This window comes from Somniosus microcephalus, chromosome 19 (genome assembly GCF_052327205.1).
Source record: "Somniosus microcephalus isolate GS21.2 chromosome 19, FLI_Smic_1.0, whole genome shotgun sequence".
NCBI classification, from domain to species: domain Eukaryota; kingdom Metazoa; phylum Chordata; class Chondrichthyes; order Squaliformes; family Somniosidae; genus Somniosus; species Somniosus microcephalus.
The window spans coordinates 40,058,266-40,081,533 of NC_141005.1; the positions used below are offsets into that span (position 1 = coordinate 40,058,266).

At 42.6% G+C, this 23,268-nt stretch overlaps 1 protein-coding gene across 1 annotated transcript in view; it reads left to right on the top strand.

The window, feature by feature from the left end:
• kntc1 (kinetochore associated 1) overlaps window positions 1-23,268 on the top strand; it is a 133,065-nt gene that overhangs the window by 7,849 nt on the left and 101,948 nt on the right. The window contains exons 5-20 of the mRNA XM_085961675.1: window positions 19-91; window positions 3,186-3,263; window positions 6,148-6,182; window positions 6,284-6,394; window positions 8,648-8,738; window positions 16,060-16,112; window positions 16,214-16,326; window positions 17,583-17,637; window positions 17,873-17,971; window positions 18,952-18,995; window positions 19,189-19,254; window positions 21,097-21,172; window positions 22,477-22,602; window positions 22,692-22,781; window positions 22,866-22,931; window positions 23,033-23,094. Coding sequence (XP_085817801.1) covers window positions 19-91; window positions 3,186-3,263; window positions 6,148-6,182; window positions 6,284-6,394; window positions 8,648-8,738; window positions 16,060-16,112; window positions 16,214-16,326; window positions 17,583-17,637; window positions 17,873-17,971; window positions 18,952-18,995; window positions 19,189-19,254; window positions 21,097-21,172; window positions 22,477-22,602; window positions 22,692-22,781; window positions 22,866-22,931; window positions 23,033-23,094 — 1,238 coding nt within the window. The remainder of the gene's footprint in view (window positions 1-18; window positions 92-3,185; window positions 3,264-6,147; window positions 6,183-6,283; window positions 6,395-8,647; window positions 8,739-16,059; window positions 16,113-16,213; window positions 16,327-17,582; window positions 17,638-17,872; window positions 17,972-18,951; window positions 18,996-19,188; window positions 19,255-21,096; window positions 21,173-22,476; window positions 22,603-22,691; window positions 22,782-22,865; window positions 22,932-23,032; window positions 23,095-23,268) is intronic.

A 23,268-nucleotide genomic window follows, 5' to 3' on the forward strand; every position in this document is an offset into this window, starting at 1 on the left:
ACTTTTGTCTCTTGAAAGTCGCTGGTGAAGAACTCTTCAGAAGGGAAGACCTACCTGAGCCTTGCTTTTGAGAAGGAAGTCTCCTCTTCAGGTATGGCTTTCTTTCATTGCTGTGCTGTTGTTATTGGCCAGAAGTAAGCTCGTGAAAGGAAATGTGCTGTTAGGTTTTTTTAAAAGTTAACTGGGAAGAAATTTGGGACCATAGCACCTTCAGTTAGCGCACGGCTGGTGGAAGGCTGCTGAATGTCCGCACGGGAGACTTCAGATGGCCTTGCAGGATGCTCTCGACCAGCTCTGGGCCTGGAAGGCTCGGCTGTGGGTGGCAACAGTCTGGGCTGGCTGGATGATGGCCAGCGACAAGGACAATGTCGGGTTGCCAGTGGTGGGAGCAGGAATGCTGTCCTCCTGAGAGAGGAGAGCAGGTTCCTGATCCACTGACTCACTGCCACTCCCCCAGGGCAGCACCTCAGCAACCCTAGCAATCTGTTGCAGCACAGATTGCTGGCCTGCTGCGACACCGTGAGAGCCCTGGTCGACGGAGGTAGACCCAGCCACGATGGCAGCAGGCAGAGCTTGTGTTGCATCAAGCTGAGACTGCATGAGAGCAGTCTGAGATTGAATGCCACCAAGCTAGGCTGCATTACAGCACTGAAGTTGCGTCGCTTCCGCCTGTGCTGCAATGGAAGCTGCCAGATCGCCCATCACACGCGGCATCCGGTCTGGGTCGCCACAGTCTCTGGGAGACTACCATCCTTTGCAGACTGGAAATAATGAGCTCCATGGTGTGCGCAGAGCTCTGTGCAATGTTGGAGGCGGACTCCTCCAAGCTCCTTACCATTGCCGAGGCGCTCTCGGGCATCCTTGCCATTGCACCTATCATCTCCGTGTGCATGCCCATCACCCTTCTAAAGGCCTCCCCATCGAGGCCCTCATCCGAGTCCTGTGCAGGAGAACTTGCGCGCAAACTTGCCCTCCTGGTAGCTGGCTCCCGAGCTACCCTTTCCCACTGGCCTTGCTGCAGCCCGCTCGTCCCCAGTGCATCACCCTGTGCAGATCCCGCTACTACACTAGCCTCTAAAGAACGTAGTGCCAGTATCTGAGCTGGTACCTGCGGGTGAGACACGCAAGTGACGCGGTGTCTTCTTCCTCCTCCTCTTTTCCCGCCTCGCTCTCAACGGTACCCTCAGGGACAGGCTGTTCAGGTGCTTGCTCATTATCTGAAAGCATAAAGGCACAAGATTCGGGTTAAGGGGAGGGGACAGGAAGGGAGAAATGTGTGCATGCAGCATTATTAGCTGGAAAATGCAAAATGCTTATGAGGTGACGGGGAAGTGGGATGTGAGAAGAAGGAGTAGGGATGAAGATACCGTTATTGTCCCCAAGGGGGTCAACGTTGCTGCTGGCCATGGCACCCACCACCTGGCGCCCAACAATATGCAGCACCCGAGTCTCCAGCTCGGACAGTGGTTGGGTGTCGGCTTGTACCCCGTCTGTGTGCTCCTGCTCCCTCGTGTTGTGAGCCACCTTGGCCTGCAAGAGAGAGGAAAGTGTGTGAGTGAGCGTGGAGCAATGTGTCTGGGTGATGAGCCTGCCATAGCTGAATAGCTCTCGTTGTGTGAAATGTGGGTGTGAGTGTTGGTAGGTAGAGATTGTTGGTGGGTGAGTGCTGGGGGTGTGGTGCTTTGGGCAGTGTGTGCAGACTATGGTTCAGATGGTGGTATGTAGCATTTGTTGAAGCATTGACTCACCCTGACCACCCGAGTGAGGTCGTTAAATTTCTTCCTGAACTGTGTGTGGGTCCTGGGGACTACAGTGCTGCCCGAGACGTTATTTCTTCCTTAGCTCCTCTCAGGAATCTGGTGGCATCCTGAGTGTAACCCATCAGGTGCCGGTGATTTGTCTGCAAGATATAGTAATGTCTTTACTAGCCTACGGTAACATTTCTAAACCTCTAGTGGTTCTACAATTTCAATATTACCTCCTCTGTGAACAGTTAGGCAAAGTGCTTACTTAGTATTTCTCACTCTCCTACAGAGCTTGCCTCCTTCATCTCTTGACCTTTTGTCAGAACTGGAAAAAAGCAGCTCAGTCAGCTACGATGAACGGGTCACATTGTCCGCATGTCCGATATGTGACTCCCAAAACAAGCGCTCTTGCCGTGCCGGAGCTCCGAGTAGAGAGCCCCAGGTGGGCAGAGGAAACTGTCTATAATACAGCTTTTTTCCAGTTCTGATGAAAGGTCATCGACCTGAAACGTTAACTCTGTTTCTCTCTTCACTGATGCTGCCTGACCTGCTGAGTATTTCCAGCATTTTCTGTTTTTATTTCAGATTTCCAGCATCTGCAGTATTTTCTTTTTGTTTCCTTCATCTCTTTGTTGTATCCCCACCTTGGCTGTTCTCTTACTACTCATGCACCTATAGAAAACTCTTTTATTGCTCGTCAGTCAATTTAATCTAGTCCATTACAAATTATTTCTTCATTCAAGATTCTCATCCTTGTGTTCAAATCCATCCATGTCTCGCCCCTCCCTATCTCTATAACCTCCTCCAGTCCTACAACCCTCTGTTAACTCTGCTCTCCTCCAATTATGGCCTCTTGCGCATTCCCGATTTTCATCGCTCCACTATTGGCGGCTGTGCTTTCAGCTGTCTAGGCCCTAAGCTCTGGAAACCCCTCCCTAATCCTCTCTGCCTCTCTACCACGGTCTCCACCTTAAGACACTCCTTTAAAACCTACCTCTTTGACCAAGCTTTTGGGCACCTGTCCTAATATCGCCTTAATGTGGCTCGGTGTCCAATTTTGTTAACGCTCTTTGGGATGCTTTACGTTAAAGGTGCTATATAAATGCAAGGTTGTTGTATGAATGTTAAATTCAGATTAAGCCTTTTTAAAATGCTACTTTTAAGGTAATTTAAATCTAATCTTTTCTCTTTTTACTCCCCCATATCTTTGACTGTATTTCATTTTCGCAGGCTGGGGAGATCGGCACAATACCATCAGTCTCTTTCTTAGTTGGTCTTCCCTTGTTTCAGTCGTGCAGGAATCAATCACTTTCTGTAATGTTCAACTGTACCCGACGACTACCTCCTGGAAGAAGCTGAAGTGCCAATGTCTATTCAAGATAAGCATTCTCGTTCTGTACAGTGAAGTTTCAAGCTGTAAACCTTTGTTTCCCCTTTTAGGCACCTACTACATGGTCCTGCTAACTAGCAATGGTTTCTTCTGGGTTTCATGCCTTCAGCTTGCCAGACTTCAACAAGGTAAAAGACTTGGATTTAAATAGGATTTATTTAATATTAAAGACTCTAACATATTTTGGAAAGAAACAGGAAAATGGAGGGGGCGGGGATGGGGGGTAAAGGGGAACTTTTTAAGCGAGGAGAATGATGGGTAGGCGGGACTTGGTTTAGGAAAGGATACGGGCAGCTGCATTTTGGAGTTTGTTGAGGATGCGAGTATAGAGATGGGAAAAGCATGGACAAGGACTTCGGGTGATAAGGCAGGAGCAGGGCTGACAGTGTTGCGCAGGTGGAAATATATGGTCTTGGTGATAGATATGATATGGGATTTGCTGATGGATAGGATCAGCTCAGTGCCGCACAGAATGCCAAGGTTTTGCATGGTCTGGTTTAGCCTCTGAGTGGCCAGTGAGGCAGATGAAATCAGAGTTAAGGGAGCGGAGTTTATGGCGGGGTCTATGTATTGTGGACTATTGCTTCGTTCTTCCTAGTAGTAAGTTGGAGGAAACTGGCTCATCCATGACTTGATGTCAGACAGGCACTCGACACTTAGGTGGCTGTGGGGTTGAAAGAACTGATAGGGAAGTACAGCTGGATGACATCACATTAAGTGTAGAAGATGTGGCTGTGGATGAAATCACAAAGGGGTAACATGTAAATGAGAACAGAGCTTTGGGGGACTCTGACCGTGCAGGGGTGGGAGGAAAATCTCTTTTTGGAGATGCACTGGCTGAGTTGGTATAGATAGGAATGGAACTATGAATGGAGCTGTACATAGAACAGACAATGTCTTTTATAACTTTGGCCAGAACTTCCTTGTTGCTATTGTCGGGACAGAAGTTGGACAAGAGGGATTTAAATGGAGTTTTGAGAAATGGCATACAAAAGATGTTTGTGGCATGCAGAAGTCAAGATGATGTAGAATTCACAGTATTTGTTACGCTAACCTTAAAAGGTTTATTGAACAATATAAAGTTTAATCTCTAATTCTGTTTGTTATCAATAAGTAAAATTCAAAGCAAATTATGCCAAGAGTATTTGATGCCTGTGCGCTTTGGCGCGGGTAAATTGTGGTGTTTTGGGATAAAGGGTTGTTTGCAAAAAAACAATAGTTTTACAACTTAATCAGATTGAAAGTTATATTTATTGTATTCTGTCAAGTCTTCTGTCTAGTGTGCACTTCTTGTATCGCACTTTTGTCACACTTCCTAGTAGTATTTGCCATTTATTCTCAACATTTCTGTTTTACTTGGATTCTGGCTGGTTCTTCCTCTGCAACTTTTGGCCCTCCCAGTTCCATTTCCCAACTCTGGTGATTCTATTAATACCTGGTTTTCAGCATTTTTATCCCTCGGACAACAGTTTAATTTTTTTCTTTAGGTGTGCTGATCTTACTACAAGGTTTCTGGTTATAGGCCACAAAAAGTGTTTACTTTTTTTCTTCCTCCTCCTTACCACCAGGTTCCTAGCCACAGGCTTGTGCAGCATTTTATCATTTCTTTTTCTTCAGCCAAGCAGGTTTTGTCCCCAGCTGCAGTATTTAAAATCTTTATTGAGCAAGCATTGCACCACTCCCCCACCCCCCCTCCGGTTTTCTGATGTAGATTGGGAATTCACTTTTAATATAAGTTTTTTTTAAGCTTTGTTGCGAAGCTTAAACTGCTTTGCTAAATTGGGTACAAAGGCTTAAATTGATTCTGAAGCCAATTTAAATTCTTTCCTCTAGTGAAACTGCCTTTGCTTTGTTCACTTGTTGGGTCATGTCTTGACTGGATTCAGGCTGTATTTACACTAACAACAGTGAAGTCACTTCACACTGATGCCAAACTTTGAACATAAATACCTGTTATTTTCTTTTAGGCAAAAGCCTGTATATCTTCCTCCCCCAACCCTGCCCAAAGACTGCTTTAAATTTTATCAGATGGTCTGCCCACATTTTCCCCAGAGAGCCCAGGTTCCTAGCTATGAGCAAACTCAGCAGTGCTTGAAATTTGTTCTGGTTGTTTATAATGCCTTCAGAGTACTGGAAACAGTTATTGAGCATTTAAAAAATATTTTTTGGATTTGGAATTGACAAATGCAAGTGTTCGTTGTTTCATGTGTAATGGAGGGGAAAGAAAGAGAAATCCTGCACATTGCTCTGCTGTTTTGTGTTTTAAACCCTGCTCCAAAATTCCGCACCCAGTAAGTGTCCTCCTGTATCCAGTCGCCACCCTCTCCATTGTGCACACACCCAGTACCCCCTCCCCATTAATCCCAGATGCATGCCCACCTCTGTACTATCGCACCCAATAAGCCCCTCCCCAATACTTTGACATCCCAAAACCACCCTCAACCTTTAAGGTAGGAATGTACAAGTGGAAACTGGCTGACATTGGGGAAAAACAGTGAGGGTGTCTGATTGTTTAAAAGGGGCCATGGACGAGTTGGAGAAGGAGTCTGGGAGGTGGTAGTGTAGTGGGGGGTGCACCTGCAGTTCTGATTCCATTCTCTGCCGTCCTCCTTTTTCTTTTCCCCACCCCCCATGCTCCCAGAATTCCCTCCCAGGATTCTGTCAATGCTCTGGCTTCCCTGTGCTCCTGATCCCAACACTGCTTCCAATGCACCCAGACGTCCAGAGCTCCCTTCCCACTGCTCTCAGACCCTGGGATCTCCTTCAAATTTCTGCTAGTGCTTGAGACCCATACCTGTGCGGCCAGATCCCAGGTCTCCTGCCCAATGCTCCTTGATCCCTTAGGCTTCCACCAATAAACCAATGTTCGTCATAATGCTGTTTTGCATCACGCCACTGGCTCATTTGTGAACAATGCCACTGTCAATTGGTCAGTGATTTGGAATTTTTGTGTTTCATTAAGATTTATCATTTCTGGTACTTGTTCTGATTTTTTTCCCCTTTTTGTTACAGCAATTGAGATGCTGGACTTTGATACAACAAAAGCAGTAAGACCTCAAGACTTTAAATGCCTTAATGCTATATCTTAATTCTGCAGGAAAATACATTGCAGTTCATTTTAAAATGTATTTTCTTTTGTTCCCATTAGTTAAAGGAACAGATCAAGATCAAGTTTGTTCGGACTGAGGATAAGCACACAGCTGGCTGTAATCATGCAGTGATTGACGGTTTGAAAAATAATGTTAAACTGTTAGTTGGGGTAAGTGGTTTCCTTCTTAATATTTTGTAATAGTTATTTGACATCAATAGTTGTTTACAAAATCAAAACCATGATTTCCACTGCTGGCATTGAGAATGAGGTCTTCAGCTGCTGAGACCTGCATCAAACTACTATCAATGAAAGTATCTAGAATGGAGTGTGTTCTACTGTTTATCGGGGGAGGGTTAATCTGTGTTTATGAGGATACAGTGTCAGCTTTGGCTCAGTTGTTAGCACCCTCGCCTCTGAATCAGAAGGTTGTGGTTCCCACTCCAGAGACTTGAGCACAAATATCTAGGCTGACACTCCAGTGCAGTCCTGAGGGAGTGCTGCCCTGTCAGAAGTGCCATCTTTCGGATGAGACGTTAAACCGAGGCCCCGTCTGCTCTCAGTGGACGTAAAAGATCCCATGGTACTATTTCGAAGAAGAGCAGGTGTCCTGGTCAATGTTTATCCCTCAACCAACATCACTAAAAACAGATTATCTGGTCATTATCACATTGCTGTTTGTGGGAGCTTGCCGTGTGCAAACTGGCTGCCACGTTTCCTACATTACAACCGTCACTACAATACAAAAGCACTTCATAGGCTGTAAAGCGCTTTGGGACGTCCAGTGATTGTGAAAGGCGCTAAAGAAATGCAAGTCTTGCTTTCTTTCTTACAGCGATGATCTGGGGTCTAGAGCACAGTTGTGATGTTTAGCTCTTAAAATGAAGTCATGTTTGATCTGGCCTATCCCCTTTAAGACTACTGTTCAAGTGCTCTTTATGGAGAAATGGTCTTATTTGCCAATTCCTGATAATTGTAGCAGCTCGCCAGCTCCTGAAGCAAGTTTGAGAGCAGAAAATGCTGGAAATACTCAACAGGTCAGGCAGTATCTGTGGAGAGAGAAACCGAGTTAACGTTTCAGGTTGATGACCTTTCGTTGGAACATTTTTTAAAAAAGAAATTGAGGCTGCTTATACACTTCTGAGTCAGGTCAGAACCCAGTGTAAAATCACTGTGGGGTTAAATTTCAGCAGCAGTTCTCCCGATCATCCACCATAACCGCGGAGGAGGATCTGCAGATACCCTTTTACACTGTTTCTTCAGGGTGTCTGCAGCAGTAACAGCGGACGATTGGGAGAACCTCCACAGAAATTGAACCACTGGGTTTCTTTTTTTTCGTTGCAAAGGTTGCAAGGCATATATAATAAATCAGAAATTGAAAAGAATTTATGGAGAAAGTTAAAGACAAACTATTTATAAAGAGTTTGTTTTTGTGTTGGGAGTCCTAACTCTTGAGAATGCTTTCTCTTCATTTGCTTACACATTATAGATTTGCTAACTAATTCCAACTTGATTTTTTTTTGTTTAGTAATTTAAATGCTTGTTTAAAAATGCTGTAGTTTTCATACGACATCGACTTTTTTGTTTTCTGTATGTTTTTTTGAATAAAATGGCATATAATGTGCATACTTTGTTTTTGCAATGCAAGTCACAGCACAGAATTACCTGAGTGAGGTACCAGAGGGCATCTTCAACTGTGGAGCCATCTGCCAATCAAAGTCAGAACCTTCAGTAGAAGCAGGGAGCAAACTGGGAGGGAAACAGAATAACTTTTTTCTCTGGGCCATTTTAATTCATTTTTTTTCTTCTGCAATTCTGTAGTATGGAACATGATCTCGCTCTCTGCATGTATTCACAATGTGCTATAGAGAGGATATTGGCAGTCCATTTGAGTGCAACTGATAAAAGGAATGAATGTATGTACAGGAAACTTTGTGCTATCCGGCACCGACGGGACCGAGCTGTTGCCGTTCTCTCAAAACTGCCGGACACACCAGCGTTAATGTTGAAGCTTACGGAGCTTTTCATCTCCGTATCTGACAACAAACACTGTTGCTTAGCAACAGCTTCTAAACAGTCGGCCCGTACCTTGGAAGCGTCTCTGTAGCTTAGCAACAGCTTCAGAGAGACTTTCCAGAGCCTGACTGTTGGGGGGAAAAAAAAGCCACGAGAAGAAAAAAAAACTAACAAAACGGCTCCTGATTTTTGCCGGTGGCTCGAGCTTGCCAGACACTTAGCCTCCGGATAACACAAAGTTTCCTGTAATGTGCAAAGTAGTACATATTATGCAGGAAAAGCTTTTGTAATTTCATTGTGTTTTATGTTATCAAGGCAAAATTTTATGACCTAATTATTTTTTGTTTTTGACGCCTTAATGTGTGCAAGAGAGAGAAATTATTTTGTTCATATAGTATTGTACTTTAGGGCACAGGTGACATTGTACTATCAACATGGAACATGGATGCTGTCAAGGAACTAGAAGTCAACAATGTGGTTGATTCATCCATAATGAAAGGTAAATGTGAAATTTGAACATTGTGAATCAATAGTTTGGCAAATGTTTATTGCTATAGCTTTGATAAAATATTTACTGGCCATTTTTTTTCAATGTTGTGCAATTAATATCACTCTCTTTTGTTTCCTTAATCACTCTGTCCTTAATGAGGGGCCAGTCTGTAGTGATCTCCATACTTGACAAAAATATCAATTCTCCATGAGGCGTTTAGTGCATGGTCGTCAAAAACCCTTTTCTGGTTAATGTTTCTTTCTGTTCTTCCCATGCTATTACAAGAAAATGAGAATTTTAGTTGAGATTGGAATTCATGTTCCTGTCTCAAAGAGTCAGCACTCCACTGTAGCAGTTGGTGGGCATTTAAAAAAAAAAAATATATATCTTTGGCAAATTTTGTGCTCAAGGAAGTGAGGTATAAATACTGAAGAACTGAATGTGTTTGCAATTTTGGCACACAGTCAGCATTAAATATATAATATAAGAATGAGAAAAGGCCAATCAACACGTGCAGCATTCCCCATCATCACATTAATTTCTCGAGACCTGATCTGATCTTTTCTCATTTTGTTACACCAATCACATAGCCTCATAGGGCTGAATTTTCTCTGCGGAGGCGGGATAGCTGTTTGCCGGGTTCCTATCCCGCTTCTGGCTGCAGCCGCTCTGTCAAAGGGATTTTCCCTTGATTGGCCTTGTTAAGCCCGCCCTGCAGGCTTCCCAGCCAATTAACAGGAAGCGGGTCTGATGATGTCATTTGATGACTTGTCATCAGCCGGTTTCCTTAAAGGGACCACGGCCACATTGAGTTTGACAGTTGTTCTGTCAGTGTTTGACAGCATTGAGGTGCTGCAAACACTGACGAGCACTGCACAAAGGTGGACGGTTGCACCCAGGCTCTCCAATGACTCACTCCATATGCTTATGGACGGAGTCACAGCACACAGGGAGGCTCTCTTACCTTCCAAGGGCGGAAGAGACCTCCCCAGGACACTACTGCAGCCTGGTTGCACATTGCACAGGAGGGCAAAAGCAGGGATGTCGTCGGAAATCCCTGGCTGCAGTGGCGCCAACCTTTCAATGATTTCAGTGGATGACGAAACGTTAATGCAAAGCCACACTCAAACTCACCTTGCTGGCCACTCAACACACCCCCATCACCCTGTCTTCCATACCCTTCTGCACATCCTTACTCACACCAACTTACCTTGCGCCTACATTATCACTTCCCCATCTCACTAGCCACCCATCACCCTCATGCTACTGCAAGCATACCAACTAACAACACACGAGGGTAGGCACTTGAGAGGTTTAGCCAATGTCGATGTGAAGTTTCTGGTAATGTGTTATCATACAATGAAATCTATATTTTCAACACTACCCCCTTGGACAGATCTGTGCGCACCTTGAGAAGTGTCTTACTGAGTTCCAGTGAATGTTGAGACATAACTTCGCCCCCCCCTGGCTATAGTGATGAGTGTGCATGGAATGGCTTGGACATTAAAGGGATGCTTCACGGTGCTGGTGTGTGATGGTGTCAGCCTGGTGTATCATGTGGCAGCCAGGGTTTATAGTGTCAAGTGAAGTAAGTCTGGCTATGGTGATGCCATCACTGGCCTCCCGGGTAGCAGTGTTGTCAGGGCTGATGCCCTGTGTCCTGTGCAGCATCAGCTGATGGCGGAGAAGGTTGGTGTTGTTGTTGTTGGTGCTGCTGGTGTGCCTGGTGATGTTGGTGTTGGGTTCGAGCATGGAAGCAATCAGAGGAGCAAGTTGAGATAGTTTCTCTGGCACCGATGTTGCTGCAATAGATGACAGCTACAGGTGAGATGACGAGCAATTTGTCAATGGTGAGAGGTTGTTCCAATGAGGTGGCACTGGACATACAGTTGGCTCTAAACACTTGCAAGCTAAAGAAATCTCTATGTCTTACAAATGCAGTAACCAAACAGTTTCTGCACTCTGAAACTGACCATCTGCTACATGGCATCCTTTACACCACTTCTGCAGCTGTCAGCTTATCAGATACATCAGAACAGACTCAACTCACGCCAGGGTGAGCTGGCGTGTTCCCCGAGCAGCGGGTAACCCATGGGGGAGCACGTAAAATTGGAAGGAAGCCTCAAAATACCATTAAATTGGCTCTGAACAAGCCATTTAATGAGCTTAATTGTCTCCCCCGCCGCTTGGTGTCGGGTCAGTTCTCTTTTGACAGACCCGACACCTGGGAGACTCGTGGAGGCGGGTTGACAGCAGGTTTCCTACCCACTGTCAATCTTTCCTACTTTGACAGCGGACCCGCCTCCAAACCCGCCCTCCGAGTGCCAGCAAAATCAAGCCCACAGTCTTGACTTGAGAGTTGAATTAACTCCCTTTTGAATGTTTCAGTAGAGCAGTATTGACTCCTGTAGGTGGCAGCCTATTCCAGTTAGTTCATTGTATGTAAAGTTGTTCATTATGCTCAATCTTGTAAGTGGCTGCTTGAACTTATAATTATTTTATGATTCATCTCTCCCGATTTTATACAAAAGCGTTTCTGTATTTATCTTGACTATTCTCCATTATTTTGAATATATCTTGAATCATATCCTCCTTTTAATGTTTTTTTCTAGTGAGAATAGATTTCGATTCCTTACCCTCCATGTCATAGTTAAGTGATCTAAAATCAGAAAGACCTTTGTTCCTCTTAATGGCTCGGATTTTATGGTAAAAATTATGGTGAGGCTATTAGCGCTGCGCAGTTAAATGGGGAAATCAGGAAGTTGCTGTCTGAGTTTCCGGCTCCTCCCAGAAGCTTCGCGATACCGGTACCTTGCAGCATTGAAACACATGGAAGGGGGTGAAGTTGCGGTATATACGTGTTAGATACGCACTAAACTTGCCAGAAATAGTTGGGGCTTGTCCATTCCAGTGCAAGTACATTTTTAACAGTGTGATAAGTCTTAATTACTGCCAATCAACCTCTCTGGCATTGAAAATTAACTTTTACAAGTGTGGAGTCTCATTTCTTCACATTTTAATTATTCATAGAATTATAGAAACTTACAGCACAGAAGGAGGTCATTCAGCCCGTCGTGTCTGTGCTGGTTCTTTGAAAGAGCAGTCGTGCTTAGTCCTAGATGCCCGCTTTTTGTCCGTAACCCTGAAAGTTCCTCAACTTTGAGTACCTGTCCAACTCCTTTTAAAAATTATTTATGGAATCCACTTCCATCACCTTTTCAGGTAGAGCGTTCCAGATCCCAACAACGCTGAGTGAAGAAAATTTCTCCTCATCCACCCCACCCCCCCCCCAGATCTTTTGCCAATAATTTTAAATCTATGACCTTTAGTTATTGACCTACTCGCCAGAGGGAATAGTTTTTCTCTCTACTCTATCTTATCTTGAAAAACTCTTATTAGGTCACCTCTTAACCTTCTGTGTTCCAAGGAGAACAGTCCTAACTTTTGCAACCTCTCCTCATAACTGGAGTCCCTCATCCCTGGTAACATCCTGGTAAACCTCTGCACCCTTTCTAAGGCCTTTACATCTTTCCTGAAGTGTGGTGCCTAGAATTGTCCACAATACTCCAGCTGAGGCCTAACCAGTGATTTATAACGTTCTCGCATGATCTCTTTGCTTTTATATTCTATGCCTCTATTTGTAAACCTGAGTAACCCATATGGTTTTTGTTGGAGATTTAAATAAAAAAATTTTTTTTTTTTTTTTTTTTTAGAAAGTCTGGGCACGTGCAATGAACAGCTGGCACCGTTCACTCGCTGCTGATTGATTGCAAAATCCAGGCCATAATCTTCAGTGTGGTGACCACACTTGGATGCAGTACTGCACATGTGGACTCACTAATTCTTTAAAAAATGTAACACTTCCTTGGACTAGTAATCTCTGGATTTAGTTGTACACCCCAACATTTTTTGTCTTTGCAGTTGGCGCCACAAACCTTGACAATAATTTCAATCGTGGGTGACTATTACATAGGATATATGGCACAGAAACAGGCCATTCGGCCCAACCAGCCCATGCCGGTGTTTATGCTCCACACAAGCCTCCTCCCATCTTTCTTCATCTAAATCTATCAGCATAACCCTCTATTCCCTTTTCCCTCATATGCTTGTCTAGCCTCCCCTTAAATGCATCCATACTATTCGCTTCAATCACTCCCTGTGGTAGCGAGTTCCACATTCTCACCACTCTTTGGGTAAAGAAGTTTCTTTTGCATTCCCTATTGGATTTCTTGGTGACTATCATCTATTGATGGCTTCTAGTTATGCTCTTCCCCACAAGTGAAAACATTCTCTCTCTATCCTCTCTATCAAATTTTTTCATAATTTTGAAGACCTCTATTAGGTCATCCCTCAGCCTTTTTTCAAGAGAAAAGAGACCCAGCCTGTTCATCCTTTCCTGATATGTATACCCTTGCATTTCTGGTATCATCCTTGTAAATCTTCTGCACCCTCTCCAGTGCCTCTATATCCTTTTTATAATATGGAGATCAGAACTGCACGCAGTAATCTAAGTGTGGTCTAACCAAGGTTCGATACAGGTTTAGCATAACTTCCCTACTTTTCAATTCTATCCCTCTAGAAATAAACCTTAGTGCTTGGTTTGCTTTTTTTATGGCCTTGCTAACCTGTGTCGCTACTTTTAGTGATTTGTGTATTTGTACTCCTAGATCCCTTTGTTCCACTACCCCACCTAGACTCGCACCCTCCAAGTGATAAGTGACCTCCCTATTATTACCAAAATGTAATACCTCACATTTATCTGTGTTGAACTTCATTTGCCAATTATATGCCCATTCTGCAAGCTTATTATGTCCTCCTGTAACTTGTTGCAGTCCTCCTCAGTATTGACTATCCCACCCAATTTGGTGTCATCCACAAATTTAGAAATTGTGTTTTTGATTCCAAAGTCTAAATCGGTAATATAAATTGTGAAAAACAGTGGTCCCAGCACTGGTCCTTGTGGAACACCACTACCCACCTTCTGCCACTGTGAATAGCTACCCTTTACTCCTACTCTCTGCTTTCTGTCCTGAAGCCAGCCAGCAATCCATTCTGCTACTTGTCCCCTGACTCCGCATTCTCTGACCTTGTTCATCAGTCTATTATAGGGTACCTCATTGAAGGCCTTTTGAAAATCCAGATAAATTACACCTACTGCATTACCATTGTCTACTCTCTCTGTTAACTCTTCAAAAAATTAAATAAGGTCGGTCAAGCAAAACTTTCCCTTTTGAAATCCATGTTGACGTATTCATTATTATATTTTTGGTTTCTAGATGTTCTTTTATTTTCTCCTTTAGTAGGGATTCCATTTTCTCCTTTAGTAGGGATTCCATTATTTTTCCTACCACCGATGTTACGCTGACTGGTCTATAATTCCCTGGACATGTTCTATCCCCCTTCTTAAATATCGGTATTACGTTAGCTATCTGCCAGTCTTCTGGCACTATACCTTTTTCTAACGAATTATTAAATATGCGTAGTAATGTCTCTGCTATCTCTTCCCCAGATTCTTTTAAAATACGTGGATGCAATCAATCCGGACCAGGGGTTTTATCCTCTTTGAGTTTGATTAATTTATTTAATCTATCCCCTTTAAAAATTTTAAATGCACTTATCTCATTACTAATCTTTTCATCCAATGTCATGTCTACCTGTTCTATCTCCCTGGTAAATACTAAAGCAAAATAATTATTTAATATTTTTGCCATCTCTCTTTTGTAACCTGTGCTATTATCCTGTCTATCCCCTAATGGCCCTATTCCCTTTCCAACCTTTTTTTTTATTGATGTGCCTATAAAATATTTTATTATTTTGGTTTACCTGAATCATTTCTTAATGTACTGTAATGATGCACACTTATTTCACACAGACCCGTCTGCATCACTGTACAGGAAACTTCCTGATATCCAGTACTGACGGGACCAAGCTGGTGCCGTAAAATCAAAAGTGCCGGACATACCAGAGTTAATGTTTAAACATAGGGAACTGAGAAGCTCCGTGTGAATCAACAAACCCTGTTGCTTAGCAACAGCTTCAAAACAGTCGGCTGCAGCTGCAAGCGTCTCTAGCTGTTGCTATAGCTACAGACCTTGCAGTGCCTGATTGGGGAAAAAAAAGCAACGAGAACTAAAAAAACGGCTCCTGATTTTTGCCGTTAGCTCGAGTATTCCGGACATATAACCTCCGGATAAACCAAAGTTTCCTGTATTTGGTTCATTTTTAAAAGCTATTAGCTAGCAGTGATTTTTAATGTCCAGCAGATAGTGGTAGGTGTGTCAGCCCTCATTGTTAACATTAAAAACGGGGTAGAATTTCTGAGGGTGTTCTCCTGATCACCCACCGTAACTTTGGAAAAATGATCAGAAACCCTGGAAAAACATCATTTTATCCCGTTTCTCTGGGGTTTCCACCAAAGTTATGGTGGACGATTGGGAGAACCCCTGTGGAAATTACTGGCATACAAGTTTAGGAAGCAACTATTTGGTTCACTGGATCCCTAGTACACTTTTAAAATACTTTTTCTTGTCAAACTCAAATTGGGGTGAGTCTGAGTTCTGGGGCGGTGTGCTGGGAATCGCACCACTTGTTTTTAGTGCATTTATAATTCACTTTAGGACACACTCCTGAGTTATGCTGCCATTGTTTTCATTCCTGAGCTGAAACTGCTTTGCACAGATTGAAAGGTGGCAATATAACTGCAGCTATGTTCTCTAACTGAATTTCTTTGAAAGTGCTGCTTTCCCACACAATTTGGTATAATCTGTGAATATAAACATGACAGTTTTTCTGACATGACTAGATCAGGTCGAGTATCGGTTAGATATAAAGTAAAATGTCCTCTCTTGGCACCCGTCAATGTGCCTTTGCCCCAAATAAATTAGAGCTACTCCTATTGCAGTAGTGTGAACTTTTTTTCTATTCCATACCACAGCCATTCCTTTCCTATATCCTTTCTGAATGATGGTCATTTTCATGTAGAAATATGGGGAGTCTTAGTGTTGATCTACAATCTACTTCTGATGATAAGTAATTTTTTGCACTAATTTTAATTCAGAAACATAATTAACACAGCAAAGTGAGAATTTATTGTTTAAAAAGAAAAAATGCTTTATAAGAATTGGAATTAAACAACTTTGAGATTGAGAAGTGGACTATTCAACCCATTTGGACAGTATTGAGACGACTGAACCTCATTTTGTGTAGCATTTCAGTGGCGGGGGGGGGGAAGAGAAGAGTAATTGTTTGACATATGTTTATAATATACTGTTCACTTGCATATTCTGATTTTTCAGACTAGACATTGTAACAGATTTTTTTTTAATTTTAGGTGTGCAGAAGTGTCAAATTCTTGGGAATGCAATATTTGTCTTGGATGACACTGTAAGTCTAGGTCCATGTCAAATGTTTTGGGACAGAATGTTTAATCATTACTTTTTTTCCCTTTTTCTTTTAAATTCTAACTTGCTGTTTCTTTGGTTCAGAATTTCCTCAGCATGTGGGATGCCTGTGCTCTTGTTATGGTCTGGTCCTGGCCCTCCGTTCACATCCAAGATTTCTTGTTGACTGCAGAGGGGGATTCTTCTGCCATTACCAAGTAAGGGAAATTTATACTACTATATAATAAAATAGCCTTTCCTCTCCTGTGATTTTAGTTTTTTCTTGAACTTAACAATTTTGTAGAGGGGAATGTCTTGGTTAAATCCTGGCTCTTAGTTCATTTTTCTCTGTTGTATAGTAGACAATTTTGTTGTATAGTAAACAATTCTGTTGTATAGTAGACAATTTGGGTAATAAGGTGGAAGAACTATGAATTGCTGCCTCCTTATTAAGAGCCATACCCCATGTTTGTTTACTCCCGTTGGTATAAATTGTGTTCTAATTTGCTGTAAACTGGATGTCACTTGTAAGAAGATAATTCCTCCAACTGTTGACTTCCCATGGAAAAGGGTTCTGTATTTAGATGGAATCTGCATAACTTCAGGTACAAACTTATACCCTTGGACATTGACAGAACAGATGCTATAAACTCTCGGTGCAACTGAATCTTGCATATCGCTTGCACTGCCTGTAAGCATCACACTTTCTCTGTCCACTTCCATCACACCTGGTTGGCAAGACCATTACTGGCATGAAACAGAATATCCTCTGACTCACTGTGTGCAACTCCATAGACGATCTGCTGGAGCATGTTTGTGCATGTGTATGTACAGGAAACTTTGTGCTATCCGGGACCGAGCTGTTGCCGTTCCCTCAAAACTGCCGGACACTCCAGCGCTAATGTTGAAAGATACGGAAGCTTCTGAGCTCCGTATCTGTCAACAAACCCCGTTGCCAACAGCTTCTAAACAGTCCAAGCGTCTCTGTAGCTTAGCAACAGCTTCAGCAGACCTTGCAGAACTTGACTGTTGAGGAAAAAAGCAACGAGAAGAAAAAAAACCTAACGAAAACGGCACCTGATTTTTGCCGGTGGCTCGAGCATTCCGGACAGTTAGCCTCCGGATAACACAAAGTTTCCTGTATAATGTATACGTCCTGTGTTCTCTTACTCTGGTCTCTTGTGCATTTTCCCCCTTCACACCACCATTGGTGGATTTGCCTTCAGTCATAAGCTCTGGAGTTCCCTCCCTACACCCCTCTACTTTCCTCTCCTCCTCTTCCTTTTAAAACCCTCCTTAAAACTAAGCTTTTGGTCATCCTTCCTAATATCTCCTTTGGCTGAGTGTTTTTTTCCTTGCGCCTCTGAAGTGTCTTGGGCCATTTCTTCTATGTTAAAGACGGTGCTGGTAAAAGTTATTATTGTTACTGAAAAAGCTGTGCATTTTAATTATTTATTTGGCTCTTTTTTCTTAGACAGGGGAATGCAAACTTGAAACTTGTAGCTCTGACAACTCCAGTGAACAAACGGGTAACTTTTTAAATGTGTTTTTCTTGAAGTTATTAACTGAAATTTGGTGGTTCATGAATTTTTGTTTATATTGAGCTGAACCCTAAATTTACTAGTTTTAAATTGTGTAAATCTATCTAGAAGGAATTTTATGTTCTGAAAGTTGTAATACACAAACTAGGGCTAATTTGAGCTTTAGTGCAAAGTACTTGTCTTCACTGTTGGCTACAAGATGTCTATCTTTGATTATTTATAGATGAGAAATCTCTTGGTATATTCGTTTCCCACAATGAAGCTACTGTACTCTTTAGAAGTGGCAAATGTTTCAGCTCTGGTTCAAACTGATGTTGGTCAGGTAGGAGATAATCAAAAATATATACTGGGTGATCTGGAAATGTTTGTTCACTTATTGATGTAAATCACAATAGAATGATATTTTACTTTTTTGAGCGTCATTACTTTACTCCTAACTGATCAAAATCACTGCTTAATAACACGGGGAAGGATGATGGTGAAATTGTTCAGATGTGAGGATGTTTTTGTTTTTTTCTGCCTACGAAGGATTGATTATCTAGCAGACATTTTGCAAATTGATTTTGTCTTCTTAGGCAGTCCCTTGGAACTTAGGATGACTTGCTTCCACATCAAAAATGAGTTTGCAGGTGACTGAGTCCAATGCGGGACCTACAGTCTCTGTCACAGGTGGGGCAGACGGTGGTTGAAGGGGCGGGTGGGTGGGGTGCTTGGGTTGACGTGCGCTCCTTGCGCTGACTGCGCTTGGCTTCCGCTTGCTCCCGGCGAAGAGACTCGAGGTGTTCGGCGCCTTCCCGGATGCTTCTCCTCCACTTTGTGTGGTCTTGGGCCAGGGATTCCCAGGTGTCGGTGGGGATGTTACACTTTTTCAAGGAGGCTTTGAGGGTGTCCTTGAAACGTTTGACAAATTGATTTATCATACCACTGAACTGCGTTTTACACAGTTGGCTGCAATGCAGTGGGCATAGTATGTCCCATTTTGTAATGATTTGTTCAATAATTTTACAAATGACTTCCTGTTCATTCAGTTACAAGGTTACAGATTAATATCTAGAAATAAATTGTGTTGGCATGGCTATTTTTTTGTGTGGGTATAAACCCTATTTGTTCCTTTATTTGCCTCCCTGGCTTCCCCCTCTTTAGGCAACACAGCTGAGATCCAAAATTTAGCAGCGTGAGAGAATCAGATTTGTATCTTGCTATTCCATGACTATAGTGGTGCTGAAATGCATTGTAGCTTAACTAAAATCAGTTCTACTGTAGTTTTGACAACTAATTTGTATTGTACTCTTTCTGATGTAGGACACTATATACATTTTGGAAGGAATTTATGAAAATCAAAAAAGGTACAAAAAATTACATTAAAAACATTGAAAGTCTCTTGTATTATAATTATACATTATAAACTGACCAAATGTATTTACATTTCAATTCAATTTTTGTTTTGGATTCTAGACAATTTTGTTTTAAAATGCATTTGCAAAACTAATGAAAACCAGTTATTTCCATGTAGTTACTCCATATTTTCATAACTTGTAGTTCACCCGAAGGAGTAATTTCTGCAATAGCTATGAGATGTTTAACAGAAGCACTGCCGGAAAACAGGTAAGGATTAAACTGTACAAGGTAAAAGATGTCGCTGTGGGAAGTCACCTAGGTCCCAGCTACACTTGTCTTTTTATAGGATATGCTGAACTCCGTTCCAGTCCTATTCAGGCCCTCTCATTGACCTCTTCTATTACAATGGTGACTGATTTGGTGCTGCTGTTAGCTCTCGTTCTGATCTCAAGAACTTTATTAATAATGCTTCCATTTTTCACCCATCCAACACCTTCACACTATCCATCTCTACGTCTTCTCTTCCCTTTGCTTCCAGGAGAGAGGCACTCTCTTGCCTGCTCTCGCTTTCGCTGTCATTCCACCTGGCCCCTCTTTTCCAACCCCTCTCCTCTTGCTCTTCTCTCTTGCAATGGTTTTTCCAGTGCTATCTATTACAAGCCCAGTGACTACCACAGCAACATGAAGTAGGTTTCTTTACAACTCACAACTTATAAGGCCTGCAATCTCTTTCTTCCAGTTTTGCAGTCTCTGATCTCTCTATCTTCAGTGCCAGAACCTCTGAAATGTCCTCCTTCTCCCTCTGGCAAAGATTACTCTTGTCCTTGTCATCCTCATCCCTGTTCCCTTTCTCGTTCAATTGACAGTCTCTGATTCGCCAGCTCCTCTTCCACTCCCCTCTCTGCTTTCTGAAGGGACCATTCCCTCTGACACCCTGGTCCATATTTCTACCATTCCAACCTTCAGCTGCCCTTCTGGTGCCTTTCCGTGCAACCACTATTGAGGTGTAGCACCTGTGTGTATGCCTTCTCCCAGGCTGCTAGTGATATGGGTGGGTCAGTCATTGTCTGGGGGAGGGGAGATGAAGTTGGTATTTTCAGTGGTGGGTTCATTGGAACTCAGTGCTAGTGTAGGGCTCTGCACCATTCCAGTTTACTTGTTTGTCTGCTTTTTGGATTTGGTAGTCCCACAGTACTTTGGCAGCACCGCCTGTTTTAATTTCAAACCCAATTTCCACAAATTTTCTGTTTTCCACTATTCCATTTTCTCACTTTTTCCTGAGACCTTCCGCTGATTTAACTAATAATACATCCTTTTTTTCTTCAATTTCTTTAATACCTTTCATCACTTGACTCAGAGATTCCATTACATCATCCAACAATCATTGCACTGATGAAGTGCAATCAAGTGTTGGCTGTGGCTCAATGCGTAGCACCCTTGCCTCTGGGTCAGAAGGTTGTGGGTTCAAGTCCCACTCCAGGGACTTGAGCATAAAAATCTAGGCTGACACTCCAGTGCAGTGCTATCGGAGTACCACACTGTCGGAGGTGCTGTCTTTCAGATGAGACATTAAACCGAGGCCCCATCTACTCTCTCGGGTGGACGTAAAAGATCCCACGGCACTATTTCAAAGAGGAGCAGGGGAGTTATCCCCGGTGTCCTGGCCAATACTTATCCCTCAATCAACATCACAAAAACAGATTATCTGGTCATTATCACACTGCTGTTTGTGGGAGCTTGCTGTGCGCAAATTGGTTGCCACGGTTCCTACATTACAACAGTGACTACACTCCAAAAACACTTCATTGGATGTAAAGCGCTTTGAGACGACTGGTGGTCGTGAAAAGCGCTATATAAATGCAATTTCTTGTTTTCTTGCTTATTGTGTTTTCCCTCCACTCCCCTCCACCATTTTCTGATTCTATGACTATATTTTTGTTCAGTTTTTTTTTCAGTTCTAACTGGTACAAGGCTGAAATAATGGACTCTTTGTTTTCACCACAGATCTTGACTGATATGGTGTGTGCTTCCAGCTTTGTATCTGTTTTTGTTGAGGATTAAACTGTGATTGGTTGTGGTTTTACCATATTTTATAATCTATGTTTCTAGACTAAGTCGCCTGCTTTACAAGCATAAATTCGAGGAGGCAGAGAGATTTGCCATTCAGTTTGGTTTGGATGTTGAGGTAGGTCTGTCTACTAGAACGTGCTGCTGTGTAATCACCGTACCCAATTATTGCTTATTTACTAAATATGCAAGAAATTTGGACAGCTGTCAGATATGTGAGGAGGGGGTTGCAACTGAGAAGGGGGTTCTGGATGTGGGGGGAGAGGTGGCAGCAGCGAGGGGGTGGGGATCAGTGTGTGTAATGTTGGATCGGGAGGAGCACTCCTGCACCTCCTGGCTTCGCATATAGGCAAGTGTATTTTAGAATCTTACCTTGTTGGTTGTGGCCCTTTTTTTTAAGGCCCGCATGTAGACCTGGTTATCCTGAGGACAACTGGCGCCGCCTGGCTCGGTGTAAACTAATCTTGCAGGGGAGGCCTTAAATAGGCGTTTGGCCCCTTATTTGTTTTGGCCTTTACCAATATGGTGGGAGGCACACTTCTGGTTTTGGAGGCTGTTCGGCACCTTAAAACACTAGCTCATGGTATCCAGCGTGTTGAAAGGATACTGTGCATTTTTGAGGGGGGCATATGTTTGGTGTGTTTGAGATTGAACCTTTTTTCTTGCTTAAAAAAAAAGAAAACAATAGTGGGGGTTGGCGTACTTCCACCTTCGATATACTAGTTAAATTAATGAGAAATCTGCTCCCTTTCGGGGGTTTTTTTCCCACTGAGAAAGATCTGCATAGACAATGTTTTCAACTGGGCAACTTTGATGTATTTATTTGGTTCCCAAGTTTGATCCTTGGAGTGTGCTGGGCAAACCCATGTCAGCCAGAGTGTTAATGTAGTAGAGCAGTTGGCCTAAGCTTCCCTGGCCTTGAGAAAGGAACATTTAGCCAGGTTTCCTGCTTTTGATTGCTATGTGGATCCCAGCTATGATATAAGCTTGATTTATGCTGCTCCTACAAATGGCCCCCTGATACCCCCCCCCCACTAACCATGGTCAGTTGGACCAGATAATTGATGCCCACTGTCACCCATGGACCACAGCCCTGCATGAGGCAAGAGAAGGAACAATTTAGGATGGAATATTGTAAAATCTAATAAAACATTGAAGTAGCTGATGAATATATCATTGCAGTTTGTAAAGCTGCCTCCTTTCATTCCTATGCTTTTTTCGCTTGCACTTTTGCACTGTGAATGAGCAAAATATAGTTACTCGCGTGTAAGAAGTGTGAAAATTTGGATACTATACAGTAGCTGCTAATAAGTTTGAGCAGTCAATCCTGCTTTTAAGAAGTTTTGAGTTCTGATCTAGCAAAACTCCACTTGAACTGAATTTGTGTCTTTGTTAATAAGTATTGAACCTTTTTTTTTTTAGCTTGTATATAAAGTCAGGCTTAATATAGCTTTGGAGAACTTAGCCTCAACTTCCTTAGGAGCTCCCAATCTATCATCGTGGCAGAAGACAGTTGATGCAGCAAAAGCGGACTTGCACAAAGTACAGGTATAAGTTAAAAGCTGCTAAATAAGCTAGATTACGTTTTGTGCTTTTTCTGATTGGCTGTCTTAAATTTTAATTTTTTCCCTTTTTAGGATGATCAGTTCGTAGTGAAATATTGTATGGATGTTCCTTGGCCAACTTTTGAAACGACTTTGGAAATGTTAAATTATGCCAAAAAACGGGTGAGTTTTGTATAATGGCTCGTGTTTTGTTGGACTTCCGACATAAAGCAATGTAGTTGTTAACTGATAAATTACTTTTTGTAGATTCTAAAGAAAGAAGATAAAAAGTCTCTTGGTTTGTCTGAGGAGCAAGCTTTGTGGCTGGTAGAGGTACTTGTAATGAGTCATTTTTATTAATCGCTTCATATTGGCCTAGCAAGATATTATGGCTCACTCGCAATTGATTTTATCCATTTAATCAAAAATTCTAGGTATTGAGAGCAGAAGCAAGACTTGCCACTTTTCATGAAGCATTTGGCCCTGGGAAGTTCAGGTTAGATTTTGTTTTTTAGTTTACTTTGTTACCTCTACTCTCATCATCAATGAAAACTTGGATTTATATAGCACCTTTTAATATAGAAAGACATTTCAGTGCACTTTAGAGGCAAAAGTAAACGGCAAGCCACAGTGGGATAGTTAGGAAAAATGACCGAATCTTTGGTTGAAG